The 22089-nt window shown below is 42.0% G+C and overlaps 1 protein-coding gene across 1 annotated transcript; it reads left to right on the top strand.

Annotated features, from left to right (window-relative positions):
* The first annotated feature begins 3569 nt into the window (after positions 1 to 3569).
* On the top strand, positions 3570 to 19729 carry LOC140714436 (carbohydrate sulfotransferase 3-like). The gene is made up of 2 exons (XM_073025733.1): positions 3570 to 3655; positions 18467 to 19729. The coding sequence occupies exons 1-2, from the start codon at positions 3570 to 3572 to the stop codon at positions 19704 to 19706; spliced, it is 1326 nt and encodes a 441-aa protein (XP_072881834.1). The 3' UTR covers positions 19707 to 19729.
* The last annotated feature ends 2360 nt before the right edge of the window (positions 19730 to 22089 follow it).

Genomic DNA, 22089 nt, shown 5'->3' with positions numbered 1-22089 from the left:
AGATTTTACCAAAGTAACCAATCAAAAGATTTCTGAATACATTGACGAACTGCGCAAACTTTCTGAGTGTTGTGACATTAGAGATTGACTTGCTGTTCCATTAAGGGACAGGCTTGTATGTGGCATGCATAGTCAAAAGAGGCTACTGTCCAAAAGAGATCTAAACTTCAAACTGGTATTGACTGCTGCAGTATCTTTAGAGACCATAGCAAGGGGTGCAGCAGAACTACAGAAAAAGAAGTCAGAATGTGAAAAGCACAAGATGTTCCAGAATGGTGCAAAAAGCCAAAGATGTTATCAATGTAACAAATCCTCCAATGAAGTAGTCAACTATTGTTTCAAAGAAAAACTCTGCAGAAAGTGTCACAAAGTCACATAGAGAGAACGTGCAAGACAGATGAAAACAACAATCGAGTGGAAGTCTCAAACACAAAACTAAGCATATGCATAAAGTTACTGAATGAAAAACAGATTCAGACAACATAGAGTCGACAAGGGTGAGCTGTCATGTCTAAAACAGCATAGTATTACTGAAGCAGTTCACAAAATCATATGATCACTATGGATGAGTCTGGTGTAAAACTGAAAATGGGACTGAACACAATGTGAGTTTTGTCTATAATTCCAGAGGCTGACTACAACAACAGATAGCATTAGAGAAGACCTCAGTGATGCTAAAGAATTATACAGGTGAAAAAGTGTTTCCCAAAAGCAAACTGTAGGTAAATATGATGTATGGAGGTCAAACACAACAGTTAGAGCTTTACGTATTGAAAAGTGGAGGGCCAGCATTTTTGAACATGAATGATTGAGAAAAATCCAACTAGACTGGTGCTCAATTAAAGCTCATAGTGTGACATCAACAGGCAACTGCAGCCCAAATGGTAGCACCAACCGGAGGCTATCACAGCTGCTTAATGCTAATCAGAAGGTATTTGAGAAGGGAATAGATAAACGGATCAAAGACTTGGCCAAGAGTTGTTTGGGATGCCATGAAGTTCAAAATGCACCCACACAGGTAGGATTACACCCGGGGGAGTGGCCACCTTCACCATGGCAAAGAGTGCATAATGGCTTTGCTGGACCATTCATGGACTCCATGTTTCTGATTGCTGTGGACGCTCTTTCGAAGTGGCCAGAGGTTATACCAATGATGTCAACCACCTCAGCAAAGACAGTCTCCTCTCTGAGCCAGAAGATTTTTACCAGAAATGGCTTACCAGAACAAATTGTGAGTGACAACTGACCACACTATTTGTCAGAGGAATTCTGACTGTTCATGAAGAAATATGGCATCAGACATTTTAAGTCAGCTCCTCACCACCCAGCAATGAATGGGTTAGCTGAAAGGTTTATCCAAACTTTCAAGAAGGCCACTAAAGTGATGGACAAGGAGGACATTTCTCTTCAGCACAAGTTGGACAACTTCCTTTTTGTGCGTCGGAACTCGATCACATGACGACAATTGAAACACCTGCAATGCTGCTCATGAACAGGAATCTGAGATCTCACATGGACCTCCTGAAGCCATATCTATGGAGGGAAGTGCAGAATAAACAGTTCAGCTTGTTGCCAAGTGAAGCAGCAAGGAGCTTTAAGATTGGACATGAAGTCCTACTGCATGATTACAGAGAATACAAGTGGATACCTGCTAGGATAGCAACAAGAACTGGACCACTGCTGTACACAGTGGGAAGATCAGACATGGATATGTCATGTGGATCTGGTACTGGATGCTCAACCGAAGGACACACCTGGGGCACCTGCATCCATCAAGACTGACATGTTATGGTCACCGGACATAATTCTCAGTGATGATATCAATGACAGCAACACGATACTGGAAATTGAGAACAGTGTCTTAGACATGGCTACCTGCCAAACCTGACACCACTCCACTGGTCCTGAAGTGCAATCCTTAAATAAACAGAGCGCCACCCAAAAGACTGAACCTTTAGAACTATGAAGACTGTTATTGGAAAACATGTTAATTTGAATATGGGTTTATGAAAGGCAAATTGAATGTTTTATACATATACAGTTTTATGTTGCATTCATCTGAAAGGGGAGGAAGTTTAATATATGGATCTATTTCTTTTAGAGCAATAACCCCCACTTAGCACTATGTACTGGTCTGTTGTCTATACATGCACATTGTTCCTTCCTCTCACTCTCTCCCTCTCTCACTACAATATGAATACAGCAGTTCAAACCATCTCCAGTGTGCGTGCTTTTATTTAATTGATATGTAGTTGTTCACAGTCACAACTGCCACATCTCCTATGGGGGGGTAAAGGACTGCTGTTCAGTAAGTAAGGTACAGATGTGAGTTACAGACACGAGTTCGGTGAGGGAGCTGCAGATATCCACTGACAGAGGTAGAGGACAATACATAGGGTGACTGGGATGGGTGAGATTGTAGAGTTGTTAAAGGGAATAAAATGTACACGTTACAATGTGCTGTTACCGATTCTGACCTTCCAAACATCAGTGTGCATTCCTCAGTTGATGTCAATCAACAGTGCAATATTTTACTGTATAAAATTCCTATGTAAATTCCTATGTAAATGGAAATTTCCTGTGTAAATTGTTTTGTAGAGATGAGACAAGGAGATGTGGTAAATCTGTAAATATTGCCAACCTTTCATGACTGTGCTGAAATCCCCAGGACTGGAAGGTTAAACTCCAGCCTCTGCTGTAAGATGCACTTGGGAGGGGGTAGGTTGGGGGAGATCAGAGGGCAGTCAACAGATTGTGGGTTTTAAATCTTCCTTTGGCAGTTCAGCAAATTAGTTATAAGGTACCAGAAGGCAGTTTGCATGATAGATAAGAATTGGGCATTAGTTGAACAAACCTGTTGCTCTGCATTTGTCACCGAAACATTCAAGAAATGTTTTGAGGATGAAGCATGATACCACTAGTGAGTTTTTAATGAATGAGAGTTGTGGGTGGGGGTGGACATGTTTGACTGTAAAGAATGATGAGCACAGAGAGAAAGGACGTCAGAGCATGAGGTAGCCTGTCCAGGGTGCTGGTGGGGAGGGAGGGGTTTAAGGGGCAGGGGAGTTGATGGGGCCATCAGAGTAGATGTGTAAGGGAGGGTGTGGAAGCATGAGTGGGTGGGGGGGGACTTTTGGAGCAGAAAGAAGGAGCCAGCAGAGTAGGAGGGAGGGACGGTTGGTGAGGGAAGGAGGGATTACACAGAGAAGGAGGGACTTGGAAGCAGAAGGAGCTGACGAAGTGTGCAGGAGGGAAAGACTACTGGAGGAATTGGGTAAGGGAAGGCGAAGATCGTGGAACAGGAGGCCAAGAGATTAAGCCTTTAGTATGGGGAGAGTCATGAGCTAATTAATTTACCTGCTTCTCCATGTTCTCTACGCAGCATAATTTGGTGTGACTAGGAAAGAGGAGAAAGTTGATGAGACCTTTGCTTCACTGGCAGACTGACCTTACACAGGCACAGGAGCTAGCCTTACAGAAACTCTGAAGGAACACTGAGAATAATGCTTCAGTGTGTAGGGATTTCCTGTGCAGGACTGTATCAGTGTCCCAGGCTCAAAACCGTAAGAATGAGGAGCAACTACGCAATCGCTCTATTTGTTGTTGCTGCTGTTGCTTTTGTGATCATTGAGAAAGAAAACAACATAATGTCAAGGTAAGCTGTTCCCTCTTACGCTGATCTGCTTCTGCAAATGGTTGAGTTAGTTGATGCGAGTAAGCTTGTCTGAATTGATCTAACCATTTGATTTCCATGGTGCAGCCCTTGGCAACTAGTTCAGTAGAGATGGAACTAATGGCAGTCTGTTAAGTTAATGGAGTTAGGGCCAAGATCATCCAATTAGTTTACAGCCATACTCTAGTTGAGTTTCTCATTATGTGCACAAGCAAGTGAGATACAGTATGTAATGAATAACTTCCAGTAACTTCACAAGCATGTAGGTACAGACTGGACATGCAATATAAACTACAAGTAAAATTCTAACATTTATTGAATAAAATAGATTTTGTAAGAGCATGGTCTTAGTGCACCCCATCACCCCATTACCTCTGACACCTTTGCTATACTTTCCTCCAATTGGTGTCCTCTTTGCATAATTTTCAGGAGCATTTCAGAATTTTCATTCTTATACACATCCTCTCCCATGCCAGCACATCCTTTCTTCGATGTAGAGCCCAAAGCTGCCAACAATACTCCAAATGTGGTCTGACCAATATCTTCTAAAGCCTCAGCATTGCATCCTTGCTTTTATATTCTCGTCCTTTCAAAATGAATGCTAACAGTGAATTTGCCTGACTTAAACTGCAAGTTAACCTTCAGTGAATCCTGCACTGGGACTCCCAAATTCCTTTGCACCTCTGATTTCTGAATTTTCTCCCCATTTTGAAAATGGTGTCTGCCTTTATTCCATCTATGGAAGTGTATGACCATACACTTTCCACCAGTGTGTTCCATCAACCACTTCTTTGCCCATGCTCTACTGCTTCCTCAACACTACCTGCCCCTCCAACTATGGTTGAATAATTCACAAATTTAGCCACAAAGTCATAATCCCAACACCTAGATCATTAACGTATAACATAAGCAGCAGCTGACTCAACACCGACCCCTGCAGGACACCAGTAGTCACCAGCCGCCAACCCTATATTCCCACTCTGTCTTTTGACAAACAGTCAATCTTCTGTCCTTGATCTTATCATTCCTGTAAAACTATGGGCTCTTCAAGTCCAATTGTCATTTAACCATACACTAATACCTATGAATAGAGTCAAACGAAACAGCATTACAATGGGGCCAAGGTGAAATACAGAGTATCAACAGTTATACACACCACAAACCACACATAACACATATAAGACAGCAGTGAAATACAGTCACAAAAAAAGTACAGTCTAAGTCCCTGAGTCCATCAATGTCGCAGCAGTCTACTGTCGAACACATTACATCCTGTCTTCTGCGGAGCGAACACTGGAGAGCATTATGAACTTCATCATGTATGCCATGCCTCCCAGCATCTGGAAGTCTGCTAGAGCACCACCACTCTAATGTCTCTTTCTTGTGTAGCTGCTGACAGGTGATACTGGGGTTCGAGGTGCTGCAGTGAAATCTCTGACCACAGATTACAGGGGGAATGGGAAGAAAAGCTTAGTGAGTGGGGTTACTGAGGAAACAGAATTGTTTACTATTAATGAGATGATGCACCAAGGAGAATTTGAATGGACATATTAAATCACTCTTCTGTTTTCTTCAGGTTGGTGGTGGAGAGGGCTTTCTGTGTCAGATGATGAAATGTGTGTCACCATATACCCAACTTGTTACCTGTTCTGATAACCACAGAATACAGGCTGTTTCAGTACAGATCCAGATGAAGGATCATGGCCCAAATTGTTGACTGTTTATTCTCCTTCACAGAACCTGCCTGACCCGCTGAGTTCCTTCAGCATTTCATGTGTGTTGCTTCAGTGCAGGTACTGATAAGCTGTGAATCCAGTATGGGAGCCATGGCAGAGATCGGGCTCTCACCCTGTGGATGTGGCTTTTGTTGTTTCTTCACACTCCTCTGGTGGGATTTGATTTCACTTTGGTTGGATTACTACACCAGAAACATATTATAATGCCAGAGTGAAACTGGTGTATGAACCTGAGTGCTTTACACATTTAATTTATAGTGTAAGTAGACTGATAAATTCTCAGTGTAATAATGATCCACTGACAGATCCCATTGATAAGATAAATTCATTGATAGATTCTACCATAAAGCCTATGCATATAATACTTTTGCCTAAACAGATTATATTCATGAAGCATTGTTTGTTTATATTAATAGTAATTCATTTATTGACTAATAAATACTTCACAATTTTGAATCGTTGACAATTTAGCATTTCTCATTTCTGATATGTTTTGCTTATTTTCTGAAAACATCTGCTGAATATGTCTAAAGTATCAATGTAGTGCAGAGAATTCTATTAATATGGTAGAGAGGAAGCACTTGCTCTTGATGGTGACAACAAGGACAGGCTCTTCCTTTGTCAGTGAATTCTTCAACCAGAACAACAGTACATTCCATCTCTATGAATCTCTGTGGCACGTGGACAATGCGGTGATCTTTCAAATGGGTAAGATAAATGAGGTGGTCTTGTCCATCACCTATTGTGATCTGCTGCATCAATTGATGCTGCGTGATCTATACACTTTGGAAAGATTCCTGATCCCAAAGCCCCAACACCCTGTTCTAGTGATTCTCAAGCAAGTCCTTGTGTGCGAGCTTGGTGCCCACACCAGCCAAGGGTGGAGAGAAGGAGAAATTCTCCCATCACTTGTATCGTTGTGGGATCCTCAACCTGACCTTACCTCCAGAAGCAGGTTGTGGATATGAAGACCAAAGGGAAAAAAAACTAATGACAAAGAGATAGATAAAGCCTGAAAGGACTGAAAAATCATCCAAGCCTCTACACAGCTTGGTATCAGCCTTGCTCAAGGATCGCTTCATGCTTTTGCATTATGAGGACATTGCTCTAGAACCTGTGAAAAGGGTGAAGGAGATGTATCACCTTGCTGGCATTCCCTTCACAGCTGAGGTCAAGGAGTGAATTGACACATACACCAGAGTTTCCAGGCCTGAAGCCAGTACATACTCAACATACAAAACCACTTCAGAGCAATTTCAAAATCAGCGGCTCCGTCTGCCATTCAAGATTGCCAGAAGGGTCCAACAAGTGTGTGAGCCAGCAATGAAATTGACTGGGTACAATTTGTCAAAGATGCCAGCAAGTGCAAATTAGTGGCAGACCAATTGATTCGCAGAGAGAGAAAGCTTTGCGCAGGTTGGGGAAAAGAGTTTAAAAAAGGTGTGCTTCACGGGCTTGGCGCATTAGCGGCGGACCAATCAATTTGTGATTCATTAGCAGGAGCAACTGAAAGTTAAGCAGGGTCAAAGCGGAGAGACCATTGTGTGAGTGGACCAATGTAGGAGTGGGAACTTGAGGCTTTGACTCAAGAGGCTTCGGTGGGGAGCCATAGGTAAGTAGCTTTTGTAGTGGTTGAATAAAAAGTCACTAAATTACAGTTAACTAAATAAAGTAGAGATGATGCAGGATCGGGTGATGTGCTGTAGCTGCATAATGAGGGAGCTGGTGGACCCCATTGTGGATCCTGGTGACCACATCAACAGCAAGTGTTGGCTGCTCGAGGAACTCAGGCTCAAAGTTGATGACCTGGAATCTGAGCTTCAAACACTGTGGCACATCAGGGAGGGGGAGAGTTACCTGGATTCTCTGTTTCAGGAGGTCGTCAGGATTAGCTGCCTCAAATTCAGTCTGTGGTCATGGACAAGTGGGTGCGACTGCGACTGAGGCGGGTAGTGGGATCCGAGAGACAGTGCTGGAGGAGCCTCAGCCCTTGAGCTTGTCCAACAGGTCTGAGATTCTTGCTCCCTGTGTGGATGAGAGTGGGGGCTGTAGGAAGGATGAGCAACCTAAATGAGGTAATTGGGGTTAGTGTAGTCAGGGGAATAGACAGAGTTCTCTGTCATGAGGATAGAGCCTCCAAAAGGCTGTGTTCCTGCCTGATGCCCAGGTTTGGGACATCTTGTCTGACCTGCAGAGGAATTTGCAGTATGAGGGGAAAGATACAGTTGTCATGGTCTATGTGGGTATCAACAACATAGGCAGAATGAGGAGAGAGGTTCTGCTGAGGGAATTTGAGCAGCTAGGGACTGAGTTAAAAAGCAGAACCAGAAAGGTGGCAGTCTCTGGATTACTACATGAGCCACGTACAAACTGGCGTAGGGTCAAGAAGATTAGAGTTAAATGTGCGGCACAAGGATTGGTGTGGGAGAAGAAGGTTTAAATTGATAGGAAAATGGCACCAGTATTGGGAGCTGTACCAAAGGGGTGGGTTTCGCCTGAACCACGGTGGGACCTGGATCCTAGCGAATCCTAGTGCTGTGGATAGGGTTTTAAACTAAATAGTAAAGGGGTGGGTTCAACAGATTAAAAAAATATGGATAAAGTAAAAGAGAGAAGTGTGGATAAAGATTAAAAAAAGCAAAAGATAAAAGAAGAGAAATGTAAGAGTGGAGTAAAGAAAAGTCAAGGCCAAAAGAGAAAAAGATTACAAGATTTTAAAAGCATAATGAGTATAAGGGCGCTTTATCTGAATGCCCGTAGTATTCAAAACAAGGTCAGTGAACTTGTGGCACAAATAAGTATAAAGGGGTATGATATAGTGGCCATTGCAGAAATGTGGTTGCTGGATGGAGAGGATTGGGAATTAAATATCCAAAGATATCAGGTAATACGGAAGAATAGGTAGGAAGGAAGGGAGGTGGAGTAGCGCTCTTAATTAAAGATGAGATCAGGGCGATAGTGAGAGATGATATAAGGTCTAAGAAGCAGAATGTTGAATCCATCTGGGTAGAGATTAGGAATAGTAAAGGGAAAAATCACTGGTGGGAGTTGTCTATCGGCCACCGAATAATAATATTACAGTGGCATAGGCAATAAACAGAGAAATATCTGAGGCATGTGAGAATGGAACAGCAGTTATCTTGGGGGACTTTAACTTGCTCATAGACTGGGTGAATCAAGTTGGTCGAGGCAGTCTTGGAGGAGACTTAATAGAATTCATATGTGATGGCTTTCTTGAACAAGGGAACATGCTATCTTAGATCCGGTCCTGTGCAATGAGACATGTAAAATTAGTGATCTTGTAGTTAAGGACCCTCTTAGAAAGAATGATTGCAGTGTGACTGAATTTCTTGTGCAAATGGAGGGTGCAATAGTTCGATCGAAAACCAGTGCATTATGCCTAAATAATGGAGACTATAATGGGATAAGAGAGGATTTGGCTAGTGTAGACTGGGAATACAGGCTGTATGGTGGGATGGTTGAGGAACAGTGGATGACATTCAAAGAGATTTTTCCCAGTGCTCAACAAAAGTATATTCCAGTTAAAAGCAAGGACAGTAAGGGTGGGGAGAGCCAGCCATGGTTAATTAAGGGATTTAACAAACAGCTCATGCATACAAAGTCGGCAAGAGTAGAGGGAAACTGGAAGATTGGGAAAACTTTAAAAAGCAATGAAGAACCACTAAGTGAGCAATAAAGAAAGAGAAGCGAGATTATCAAAATAAACCAACACAAAATATAAAAATGGATAGTAAAAGTTTTTATAATTATATAAAGTGGAACGGAGTGGCTAAAGTGAACATAGGTCCCTTGGAGGATGAGAAAGGGGAATTTATATTGGGTAATGAGGAAGTGGCAGAGGCTTTGAATGACTATTTTGTGTTAGTCTTCATGGTGGAGGACACGTCCAACATGCCAAAGAGAGATGTTATGGATATATGGGAGGTGAGGACCTCGATACAATAGCTATCACAAATGAGGTAGTGCCGAGCAAGCTCGTGGGCCTGAAGATAGATAAATCCCCTGGTCCTGATGGAATGCATCCCAGGGTACTGGCAGAGGTTATAGGTGAGGCTTTGATGATAATTTACCCAATTTCTGGCCTCTGGGCAGGTCCCGGTAGATTGGAAGACGGCGAATGTCACACCACTATTCCACAAAGGATGTAGGCAAAGGCAGGTAACTATAGACCCATTAGTTTAACATCTAGTTGGGAAAATGCTTGAAGCTATCATTAAAGAAGAAATAGTGAGTCATCTGGAAATAAATGGATTAATCAGGCAGATGCCGCAAAGGCAGGTCCTGTTTGACAAACTTACTGGAGTTCTTTGAGGATATAACAAGCACAGTGAATAGAGGGGAACAGATGGACGTTATTTACTTGGATTTCCAAAAGGTGTTTGATAAGGTGCCACATAAAAGACATCCATAAGATAAGGAAGCATGGAGTTGGGGGTGACGTATTAGCATTGTTATGATCCAGTAACAATGAATATATAATTGAGACAGGTTTTTTATAACAAATAAAGCATTTATTAAACACTGCTAAAAAAACCAAAAGTAAACAAACGACTAACTTAACCGGAAGTCAGCTGCTGTGTGGCAGCTTGGACAGTTCTAAAAGCGATAATGCAAAAACAGTTCTTAGAAATAGCAATGCGGAAGTCCAGACGTTTACACAGTTGCTTAGGAGAGACTTTCCTTGAAATATTTAAAATTCTCTTTCATGGTGCTACTGCTGATCCCAGCCGAAGTATGCTTTTCCCAGAGAATTTACGATGAAGAAAATGAAACGGCTTAAAGGCACTGACCTTTCCTTGGCAAAACTCTGCACCCAGCCCTTTCTGCTCTTACAGCAGGGACTAACATGGGCACAGCTAATGAATTCCTTCCAAATGAGGATCAAACAAGGTTGAACCTGTTTCACCGTCGAAATCAACTTTCCTCGATCCTTTAGCTTCCCGAACTTCAATGAATCTTCACTCTCTGACTGAACTTTACTGGCACTATTGTAGCAAAACTGCCAGCAATAACCTTTGACTTAAGGCAGAAAGTAAAACTCCACTTTAAAATAAAACTGCGTCATAACATCAAATATGCAGCAACATGAAATCACTCATGAATTCAGCCACAAACTGCCCTTGTCACAGGGCGGGGTTCTCCTTTTTATACCCTATTGAAAAAAACGATCACATGACCTCTCACTGGCGGGAAAATGACGTCACTCCACCATCACAAGACCATTACCTCATGTCCAGTGTTACGAACCCCGTAACTGGGTCACTTACCAGCAAAGATAGAGGCATCCGTTGGAGTCTGGTGATACTATTTTTAACAGTATTTATTAGTAAAAATACACAAAAATAATATCAATGCAAATATACAGATAATATACATTGTCAATACTAAACCTAAAAGTGCGGGTATAATAATAATCAATAAGAAATAAGCTCTATAGTTGTCTAGGGGATGATGAATTGTCCGATGGAAATCTAAAGTTCATTTCAGTTCATACAGGTTGCAGCTGTTGTTGATCGCTGTGTTGCAATTGTTGGAGAGAGAGAGAGAGAAAGAGAAAAACTTGCCAACTTTCCTTGTTACGATTCTTGATCCGTATCCATCCTTTAGCTAGACCGTTCCGTGGAGGACTTGCCACCCAGGCAAGGATGGACACACACACAAGCCCCCCACCGGTCTCATACGTTTCTCCTGGTGTGTCTAAGGGGTGTTCCCCAGACCCGTCTTTTATCCTCACTCTCGGGGTCTCAGATGTCAATCAGGTTGGGATGATGCAATCCCTCAACCAGACCACTCTGGTTGTCCCCTGAGGGGTTTCAATGAATAGAACAGTACTCAATACACAATTCCTTCTCCAAGAGACAATAGTAGTAATCAGTGGTTCCGTTCCGCTTTTGTTCGGAGACATTCCACCTTGTTGTGTATTCTGCGTTGTCTATAACAACTGCCTTTGCTGTGATCCTGCATCTCTCTCTCTCTCTCATTTCCTGGGTATCAGACCCGAAATAATAGTGATTTTGCAATTCTCAAAAAGGGGAGGGGGGTGACTTTGCTCCCTTCATTCGTAACACCCCCATCCTTCTAAGGATTTTTACCACAGGTAAAAATTAACTACTACAGAGTCTTACAGAATTTCAGAATCTAACACCATACAAAAGAGTTTTTTTTTCACTACAGAGTAATACAGTTATACATTCAATTCAGCATCTAAACAGTTAGCGATTACATTGTCACTTCCTTTAATATCTTAATATCTTGTACCTTAATAAATTCCTGTAGCATCAGACTCCAATTTAACAACCACCTATTTTTATTCCTTTTCTTCAGCAAAACAAAACTAAAGAGTTGTGATCTTAGCTTATGTGTATATTACAAAAGTTTATGCAAATACTAATCTTTATTTTACTTTCAAACTTAACAGTCAATCTTCCATCTTCCATGGTGTTGTCTTTATTATTTACATGCTTTGTCGAAATCCCTTAAAACCGGATCCTGTTATTTAAAGTGGCATCCTGTCAACCCTCGCCCCTTTTCCAGTTAACTCTCACGTGGTTAGCTTGCTTACCAGTGTGGAATAGGCTTTTGCATGCTCCTTTCATAGGAGTTATTTTATCAACAATGTTTTCCAAACTTAGCCCATCTTCTGAACTTCCACACAATTCTTTATTTTTAAGCAAGTCATTAGTTTTATCTTCAGGACCCTTCATTCTATTAGTTTTCAGTTTAATATCTGCAAGCGATCCCTCTTTGTCCAAACAACTTTTCAAATTCTGCCTCTTCACAGCACACCCTTGAATAACATTAGCAAGTGGGGCACCTTTACATTCTAAATCAAACTGTAATTGATTCGCAGGCACCTTGGTAACAAGCCATTGTTCCTTCAGCCTGGTTACTGCTTCTGACACCAATCCAGACTTTAAATTTTCTTCATTCAATTTAGGAACTACACTTTTCCCTTTTCCTTCAATAATAATATCCACATCACCACCTTTTATCTCCTCACTAACTTTTAACACACCTTCAAACACAAACAACTGGGAATTCTCACTTCCCACTAGTACCAAGGTTAACCCTTTCTTCACTGAACCAAGTCCATCTGACCCACAAGGACTGCATTCCTTTTCAACTGAATCAGATACCTCAGACTTTTCCTGAGTTTCATTACTAGGTTCAGTACCATGTGCATCCACATCTTGAACACACTCAAACGGGACCTCTGCCTCTTCCAGGCTTTCAATACCCATCCCCTTTTCAAATTCTAAGTTCCCCTGATCCTCCCAGTTACTCTCTGGGCAACTCCCTTCCAGAGTAAACTCAACCCTGCAGGCTGAAACAACCTCATCTGCTAACCCAGCAGACTTCTTCAATGTAACAGCATCCTTTTCATCTAGGACTGCCCTTATTTCATTATTGGGAACACATTTAAATTCTTCAACTTCTTCAAACAGTTCTGTCAAGCCAGACAGATCATCCATGTCCAACCCTGGACCTTCTAACAGCCTTATCTGTTTCTCATTTTTACTCCGTGCCTCTATAAATTTCCTCCTGGCTAAGGGTAGATCTACCTCCTCTCCTTTACTCTCTTTCACCCCCCTATTCTTCGTTTTACCACCCTCTAACCCCTGTTGGTACAGGGTCAGTAAAAACGTCTCAGCCAAATCGATACTGGCCTGATTTAAACTGGTCTCTTTCTCAGCTGTCTTTCTCGACATGCTGCGAGTGATCACGCATGCCGGATAGATCTTGGAATCTAGGGGCGGGTCCTCAACACTTACAGGCATGCTCGTCAGCTTCATGGCTGAACACATGTCACCACCTGCTAAATCGTTACCAAGAAGGACGTCCACGCCTTCTCCTGGTAATTCTGACCGTACCCCTTTTTCAACTGGTCCAGATACCAGATCACAATTTATAATGATCCTATGCAAAGGCACAGCTTCTGTCCCTTTTCCTATGCCTCTCAAAGCTACTCTCCAGTCTCGGGACCAAAATCTAGTACCTTATTGAGAATCATTGACTGCTCAGCTCCAGTATCTCTCCAGATCCGCACTGGAACTGGTGTTTCTCCCTCTTTCACAGACACGGTCCCTTCTGAAATAAATTTCTCACGCCCCTCTCGTATTCTATCTACCTGAGGCTTTCTCGTCGATTTACTGATCGACTCAATACAACCTGTAGGGACTGCTGCTTTACCTTTTCCTGTCTCCTTCCTCGGAGAAAAGCACTTAGATGCAATATGACCCACCTTTCCACAATTAAAACAGGTCAAGCCAGGAACCCTCCTGCCATCTTGCCTTTCTTCCTCCTTATTTTTACCGCTAGCTCCCGGCTTAGTTTCTCCCTTAGCCGGCGGGCTTTCTCTACCGTCTCTACGGTCTTTCTGGTAACTCTTATTCGAGGAAAACTCTGTCTTGTGGGTTAGGGCATATTCATCTGCGAACCTGGCAAATTCGGATATGGACTTATTCAGCTTCTCGTTCAAATACATTCGGATATCATCTGAAACACAACCTTTAAATTCCTCAATCAGAATTAACTCCCTGAAATGCCGAAAATCCTCTTCCACCATTTCTGCCGCACACCAGCGATCCAAGAGCACACCCTTCTCATAGGCAAACTCTGCATACGTCTGATGCCACACTTTCTTTAAATTTCTGAACTTTTGTCTATAGGCCTCAGGTACCAATTCGTAGGCCCGAAGAATGGCCTGTTTTACTTCCTCATAATTATCATACTCCTCCTCCTCCACAGAGACAACGCCGCATATGCCCGTTGTGCCTTCCCTTTTAACACACTTTGTAACAACGCCACCCACTGATCTCTGGACCACTTCTGACTCACTGCCACCTTTTCAAAATGCAAGAAATAACTATCAACATCCGTCTCCTCGAACGGAGGTACTAACCTAAACTCCTTACTAACATTAAACCTCTCCTCTCGGTCTGGCCCTTGAGCTCTTTGCTCTTGCCTTAACTTCTCCATGTCCAGCTCATGCTGCCTCTGTTTCTCCTTCTCCCTCTGGTTTTCAGCTCTTTCCTTCTCCTTTTCAGCTCTTTCCTTCTCCTTTTCAGCTGCTTCCAGCTCTTTTAACCTAATTTCATGCTCCCTCTTCCTCTGTTCCGCGTCCAGCCTCAATTTTTCCAACTCTAACTGAACTTTCCCAGTAGCTGCTACCTTTTCAGGGATCTGTTCCACTACCTCAGCCGAAAACACATTCTTCTCAATATAATGCTGAGTTACGGCCCTCCGCATCTCCCACTTTTTCATTGACAACCTCACCACTGCGAGATTTAGTCCTTTCGCAATATTTATCAAGTCCAACTTTGTGGCAGCCTCTAGCACCTCCGGACTCGGGTTTTTTATAAATTAGTCTACGTCCATCTTTGCTGGTTTCCCATCGGGCTATCCACGCAACCAGATCCAAGTTTGGACTTAAAAGCCCGATTTACTGGCCCTCCAATTTGGTATCAAATCTCGGGACGAGGCCACAAGTTGTTACGAACCCCGTAACTGGGTTACTTACCAGCAAAGATAGAGGCGTCCGTTGGAGTCTGGTGATACTATTTTTAACAGTATTTATTAGTAAAAATACACAAAAATAATATCAATGCAAATATACAGATAATATACGTTGTCAATACTAAACCTAAAAGTGCGGGTATAATAATAATCAATAAGAAATAAGCTCTATCGTTGTCTAGGGGATAACGAATTGTCCGATGGAAATCTAAAGTTCATTTCAGTTCATGCAGGCTGCAGCCGTTGTTGATCGCTGTGTTGCAATTGTTGGAGAGAGAGAGAGAGAGAAAGAGAAAAACTTGCCAACTTTCCTTGTTACGATTCTTGATCCGTATCCATCCTTTAGCTAGACCGTTCCATGGAGGACTCGCCACCCAGGCAAGGATGGACACACACACAAGCCCCCCACCGGTCTCGTACGTTTCTCCTGGTGTGTCTAAGGGGTGTTTCCCAGACCCCTCTTTTATCCTCACTCACGGGGTCTCAGATGTCAATCAGGTTGGGATGATGCAATCCCTCAATCAGACCACTCTGGTTGTCCCCTGAGGGGTTTCAATGAATAGTACAGTACTCAATACACAATTCCTTCTCCAAGAGACAATAGCAGTAATCAGTGGTTCCGTTCCACTTTTGTTCGGAGACATTCCACCTTGTTGTGTATTCTGCGTTGTCTATAACAACTGCCTTTGCTGTGATCCTGCGTCTCTCTCTCTCATTTCCTGGGTATCAGACCCGAAATAATAGCGATTTTGCGATTCTCAAAAAGAGGGGGGGTGACTTTGCTCCCTTCTTTTGTAACACCAGCATAGCCTCAATTACATCATGGTCATGTGACAGGTACAAAATATCCACAGGTACGTAACAGCATTGATAGAGGATTGGTTAACTAATAGAAAGCAGAGAGTTGGGATACATGGGTGTTACTCTGGTTGGCAATCAGGGGTGAGTGGTGTGCAGCAGTGATTGGTGCTGGGCCCGCAACTGCTCACGATATAAATTAACAATCTGGGGGAGGGGACTGAGTGTAGTGTATCTAAGTTTGCTGATGATACTAAATTGAGCAGAAAAGCAAATTGTTCAGAAGATACGGAGAGTCTACAGAGAGATATAGATAGATTAAGTGAGTGGGCAAGGGTCTGACAGATGGAATACAATGTTGGTAAATGCAAGGTCATCCACTTTGGAAGGAAAAATGAAAGAGCAGATTATTATTTAAATGGTAAAAAATTGCAGCATGCTGCTGTGCAGAGGGACTTGGGAGTACCTGTGCATGAATCACAAAAGATTGGTTTGCAGGTGCAGCAGGCTATCAAGAAAGCAAATTGGATGTTGAACTTCATTGCTAGAGGGATTGAATTTAAGAGCAGGGGGTTTGTGCTTCAATATAGGGCACTGGTGAGGCCACACCTGGAGTACTGCGTGCAGTTCTGGTCTCCTTACTTGAGGAAGGATAGACTGGCTTTGGACGCGGTGCAGAGGAGGTTCACTAGGTTGATTCCAGAGATGAGGGGGTTAGACAATGAGGAGAGAATGAGTCGCCTGAGACTGTACTCGCTGGAATTCAGAATGAGAGACGATCTTAAAATAACATATAAAATTATGAAAGGGATTTATAAGATAGAGGCAGAAAACTTGTTTCCACTGGTAGGTGAGACTAGAACTAGGCGACGTAGCCTCAAGATTCGGGGGAGTAGATTTATGCTGGAGCTGAAGAGGAACTGCTTTTCCCAAAGAGTGGTGAATCTGTGGAATTCTCTGCCCAATGAAGCAGTGGAGGCTACCTCAGTAAATATACTTAAGACGAAGTTGGATAGATTTTTGCATTGTAGGGGAATTAGGGTTATGGGAGAAAGGCAGGTAGGTGTAGATGAGACCATGGCCAAATTAGGTATGATCTTATTGAATGACGGAGCAGTCTTGACAGGCCAGATGGCCTACTCCTCCTCCTATTTCTCATGTTCTTATGTTTTTAAAGATGCGGCAACACTTGCCAACAGATCTGCCAGCCTGTTCAAGAACAGAAACTTTCAGAATAACCTAATTTAAGAATAAGTTTGGATTGTCCTCCAGTCTTTGAAGGAATACAACTTATCATCAGAGTATAAGCTTGAAGCATCTTGGAGCTTCTTCAAAAGTGTCGAGTAAATTCAGTATCTCCTAGATGGGTAAGCAATGGCCTTATTAGGCATGACAAGGACAGAACAGTTGCCTGAGTACAGCTGATAGTGAAAACACATATATTATTCACACACTTGAGGGATTTATTTAATAAGAGAATGATTCTTTTTATGACTTGATTTTATAAAGATTTAACAGAGTGTTGAAGCTGGATGGGGTGACAGGGTTACAAAGGATCTTAATCCTATTTATGCAGAATTTAGACATTAGGCTAAAATATTATGGAAAGCAGGCCAGGCAGCACATATGGAAAAGAGTCCTCATGAAGGTTCTAGGCCTGAAACATCAACTGTACTCTTTTCTGTAGATGCTGTCTGGCCTGCTGATTTCCTCCAGCATTTTTTGTGTGTGTTGCTTGGATTTCCAGCATCAGCAGATTTTCTCTTGTTTGTAATATTCAATTGTGCTGGTTTTTTTTTTTTTGCATTGGTTGTGGAAGGGTATAGTCTGTGAGGAAATGAAATATGTGCTACCATATACCAAACTTGTGATGTGTTCTGGTATCCACAGAGTACAGGCTGTTTCATTGCAGGTCCAAATGAAAGGTCTTGGCTCAAAATGCTTATGTTTGTTCTCCTCCATATATGCTGCTTGCCCCGCTGAGTTCCACTAGCATTTCGTGTGTTGCTTCAGTGCAGGTGCTGATTAGCTGTGAACCAGTATGGGAGCCATGGTAGAGACTGGCCTCTCACCCTGTGGATGTGACCTCTTTTGTTTCCTGGTTCCATCTTTTCACACTGTGTTGGGATTTGATCTCATTTTGGTTAGTTGCTGCACCAGAAACATATTCTAATGCTATTATGCTGCCAGATATCCAGGTAGCGAGTGAAACTGGTGTTATAAATAATAATTAATCCTGATTGATTTACAGATTTAGTTCTTTAGCATAAACAAACTGATACATTTTCAGTGTAATAATACACGGACACATCCTATTTATAATATGGATTTATTGCGTAAATGTAAAAATTTGTTTATTCTCCTCAGCCATCAGTTGGCTTTAATTAGAATGTCAGTCTGTTGACAATCTGTTCTATGTACGATGTTGATCCATTGACAGATCCCACTGATAAGATGGATTCATTAATAGGTTCTGTGTATAATGCTCATCCATTGCTGGCCCCATTTATGATATCTATACCTTGACAAATTGTTTATATTAATAGTAATTCAAAGTGTCTATCTAGCAATAGCCTCTGTTTACAATTTTGATCTGTTGGTAAAATTGTAATGCCGATTTCTGATATGTTTTCCTTATTTTCTTCTAACATCCACTGATTAAATCTAAAGTCTGGATTAACTGAGGATAATTCTATTAATATGTTACCTTCTTCCTCTTCAGGGTATTGGACAAGTTTACGCTGAAATTACCTCACATGGAATTGGTGGGGCCAAACAACACAATTTCAGCCAGAGCCTTGACTGAGAACAACTCCCTTCTCTTGAGCTCAAACACTGCCCTCTGGCAGCTGCTGAAAGCACAGAGAAACTGCTCGTCATTGCAGGCTGCGCCGAGAAGGGAGGAAAGAAAGGATTTGGTAGAGAGGAAACACTTGCTGTTGATGGCGATGACAAGGACAGGCTCTTCGTTTGTTGGTGAATTCTTTAAACAGAACAACAATATATTCTACCTGTTTGAACCAATGTGGCATGTGGAGAAGACAGTTACATTTGAACCAGGTGGAATGAATGGTGTGGCCACGTCCATCATATATCGCGACGTGGTGCAGCAGTTAATGCTGTGTGATCTGTATGCATTAGAAAGTTTCCTGTTCCCAATGCCTGACCGCCATATTACAGGCTTCCTGTTCCGGCGAGGCTCAAGCAAGTCCTTGTGTGAGGGAGCGGTCTGCACTCCGGCCAAAAGAGGGGGGACAGAGAGGTTTCCCTGTCGTTTGCGTCACTGTGGGCTCCTCAACATGACCTTGGCCGCTCAGGCATGCCTCCAGAAGCAGCACGTGGCCATGAAGACTGTCCGGCTAAGACAGCTGGAGTTTCTTCGGCCGCTGGTGGAGGACCTTAGGATTAACCTTAGGATCATTCAGCTGGTGAGGGATCCCAGGGCTGTGCTGGCTTCTCGGATGGTGGCCTTCCCCAGTAAGTATGAAGCGTGGAAGAAATGGGCCAATAAAGGAGAAGTGCCTGATGATGAGGAGGTGGGTAAACTCCGAGGTAACTGCGAGAACCTCCATGCCTCAGCACAGCTTGGTATCAGCCAACCACCTTGGCTCAAGGATCGCTTCATGCTGATGCGCTATGAGGACATTGCTCTAGAACCCTTGAAGAGAGCACAGGAGATGTACCGCTTTGCTGGCATTCCCTTCACACCTGAGGTTAAGAAGTGGATTTATGAAAACACACAAGCTTCCAATCCCAGTAAAAAACTTTACTCAACGCACAAAAACTCTTCAGAGCAGTTCGAGAAATGGCGACTCAGTCTGCCATTCAAGATTGCCAGAGTTGTCCAACAAGTGTGTGAGCCAGCGATGAAATTGTTTGGCTACAAGTTTGTCAAAGACGCAGCAACACTTGCCAACAGATCTGCCAGCCTGCTCGAGAACAGAAACTTCCTAATAACCTAATTTAGGGAGAAGTTTTGATTGTCTTCCAGTCACTGAAGGAATACAGTTTATTGTCAGAGATAAAGCTTGAAGGTTCTTGGACCTTCTTCAGAAGTGTTAAGTAAATTTAACATCTCCTGGATGGATGTGCAATGGCCTTATTAGGCACGACAAGGACACAGCAGTTGCCTGAGTACAGATAATAATGGAAACACATATATTATGCACACACATGAGGGATTTATTTATTAAAGGAAAGATTATTTTTATGACTTGATTTTATAAAGATTTAGCATGGTGTTGAGGCTAGATGGGGTGACAGGGTTACAAAGGATCTTAATCCTATTTTTACTGAATTTAGACATTAGGGTTAAAAATCAAATCATAGGGGATGTGAATTTATTTTTGATTTTAAATTATAGAAATCCTTTTTATAGAATTTCAGGGCATATTTTTCACCCAATTTTAGAGATACCTTCAGGACAAATATTATATTTTTGACTAGATATTGAGCCTAAATTTGAGACTAAATTTGAAGGGGGAATGAATGTGATGGCTAGATAAATGCTGAAAGTTTTAGAGATGTATTGTAGACATTTGGTGTAAAGCAATTCTTTTGTTAGTGGAAATAAGAGATTTGGTTCCTTCTTTATTTCCATCTCTTGAATAACTTCTCTTAGATCTTTTACTCAAATTGACAAGCTATTGTAATCTATGCAGAGGAGCTTATACTAGTCCAGGAATGAATTTCTGCACAGCCACATTGACAAGACATTTTGGCTACTTACAACCCCATTTCATTCTCAAGACTTCAGTTAGGTTTATAGTGGATTAAATGCAGATGACTACACCCCGTAGGTCAAGAGCAAGTGCTAGAAGGCATACTGTTGAAGTAAAATGACTCTAGAGACCAGACTTCATGTGGTGATACCTTTATTCACATTGATATCATGGAAAGCGTGTTGGCTCCCACTCTGTCACAATCGTTCTCTCAAGTGATGTTATGTCTTAGGCTGGAGAAAATTAAAAGTCGAACCTTCGAACCTATGTTTGATTTTGAGAAAAGATGGGGTTCATTTGCTTGTTACTACCATTTGAGTTAATTGATAGATTTCCTCCACGATCTAATTGTAAATTTTGGTATAATTTTTTTTTTGCAGGCGGTTTGATGTTTATCTTTAGAAGCTTTTTGTATGACACATGACTCCGGGGTTGAACACCTAATGGGTTCTTTTTTTTCACCTTTTTCTTGCTTTAGTAGGTTTTGTTTTCTTCTCTTTTTTTGTGTCACCATATCTTTCAATCCTTGATATTGTTTTTTTTTCTTTTGAGACATTATAAGTTTTACTTACTTCAATGTACTCTTGGATTTTGGATAATAATAATAATAATAATAATAATAAAAAGAAAGAAAGCCTGTGGTTACAGATCAATTTCGGCATATATCATACTGATGAATAAGCATATATATATGACCAGGAGCAAGAAATTTTTAAGCATAGAATAGACAAGTGACTAAATCACATGAGTGTGTGTTCCTCTTTATGGCCATCTACACTCAGTGCCTGAATCCTGATTCTGAAAGACTTGTCTGCCGTCTGCAGGTCTAAGTTTTGGACATTGGTTTACGAAAGTTCATTGGGCTACAATGTTCAAATTGAAAAATGCAAGTTAGCTACTTAGTTCATTAACCCTTTTGCTTACCCTTCTTTCACACCTATGCAAGGCGACAGGCATCACCCACAACCTTCCAACACCAATCTTAAATGTTACTGGAATAAGTGTTCTGTCTTGATCAACTGTTAAAGATCCAAGCTTCTGGCTGAAATTCCTAAGAATCTTAATAAATGGGAATAACCTTCACCTGTCTAGAAACCGACTGCATCAAGAATAAAGCTGATTCACACTCTGCCAGATCAATGGGTCATTTATAAGCAAAACAATCATTTCACCCAGTCCCATGGTATCTCTTCCAGCATTAGGCTAATAGTACACACCACCCACCACGCCAAAGGAAGACTACTTATTCGGGGATTTCTGCATTGAATCTTGGAGTAAAGAGCCCTGACTACAATGCCTTTGTAATCTGTTCCCTCTGGTATTTTAGCACAGTGTGGCTGTTTTGTAGTGTGTGCACAGGCAATGGTTATAATGGTGTTTGTACATCTTGGGAGCATCCAGTGGATCATAGAGATCTGGAATCTGGAAGAGTGCTGGGAGAAATTTGGATACTGTTTATCTGCTATAAATTCTATTGTCACTTGGTCAATTAATACTCCTTTTGAAGTTTTTTTAGATTCAGGACTTGAGGGAACTCTTGCATTCCGGTCCTGCTTTAGTGAACAGCAGTAATTCAGTCACCAAAATGCTGCATTAACCAGCTCATTTGCATGGTTGTTCTTTC

Source organism: Hemitrygon akajei, chromosome 21 (assembly GCF_048418815.1).
Source record: "Hemitrygon akajei chromosome 21, sHemAka1.3, whole genome shotgun sequence".
NCBI classification, from domain to species: domain Eukaryota; kingdom Metazoa; phylum Chordata; class Chondrichthyes; order Myliobatiformes; family Dasyatidae; genus Hemitrygon; species Hemitrygon akajei.
The sequence above is the reverse complement of the archived record's forward strand: the minus strand, read 5'-3'. Positions and strand labels throughout refer to the sequence as shown.

Bases quoted from the DNA above. Each gene is read 5' to 3' on its own strand.
- LOC140714436 (XM_073025733.1), top strand. From the start codon at position 3,570: ATGAGGAGCAACTACGCAATCGCTCTATTTGTTGTTGCTGCTGTTGCT. The intron at 3,656-18,466 runs GTAAGCTGTTCC...CTTCCTCTTCAG, and splicing joins GAAAACAACATAATGTCAAG to GGTATTGGACAAGTTTACGC.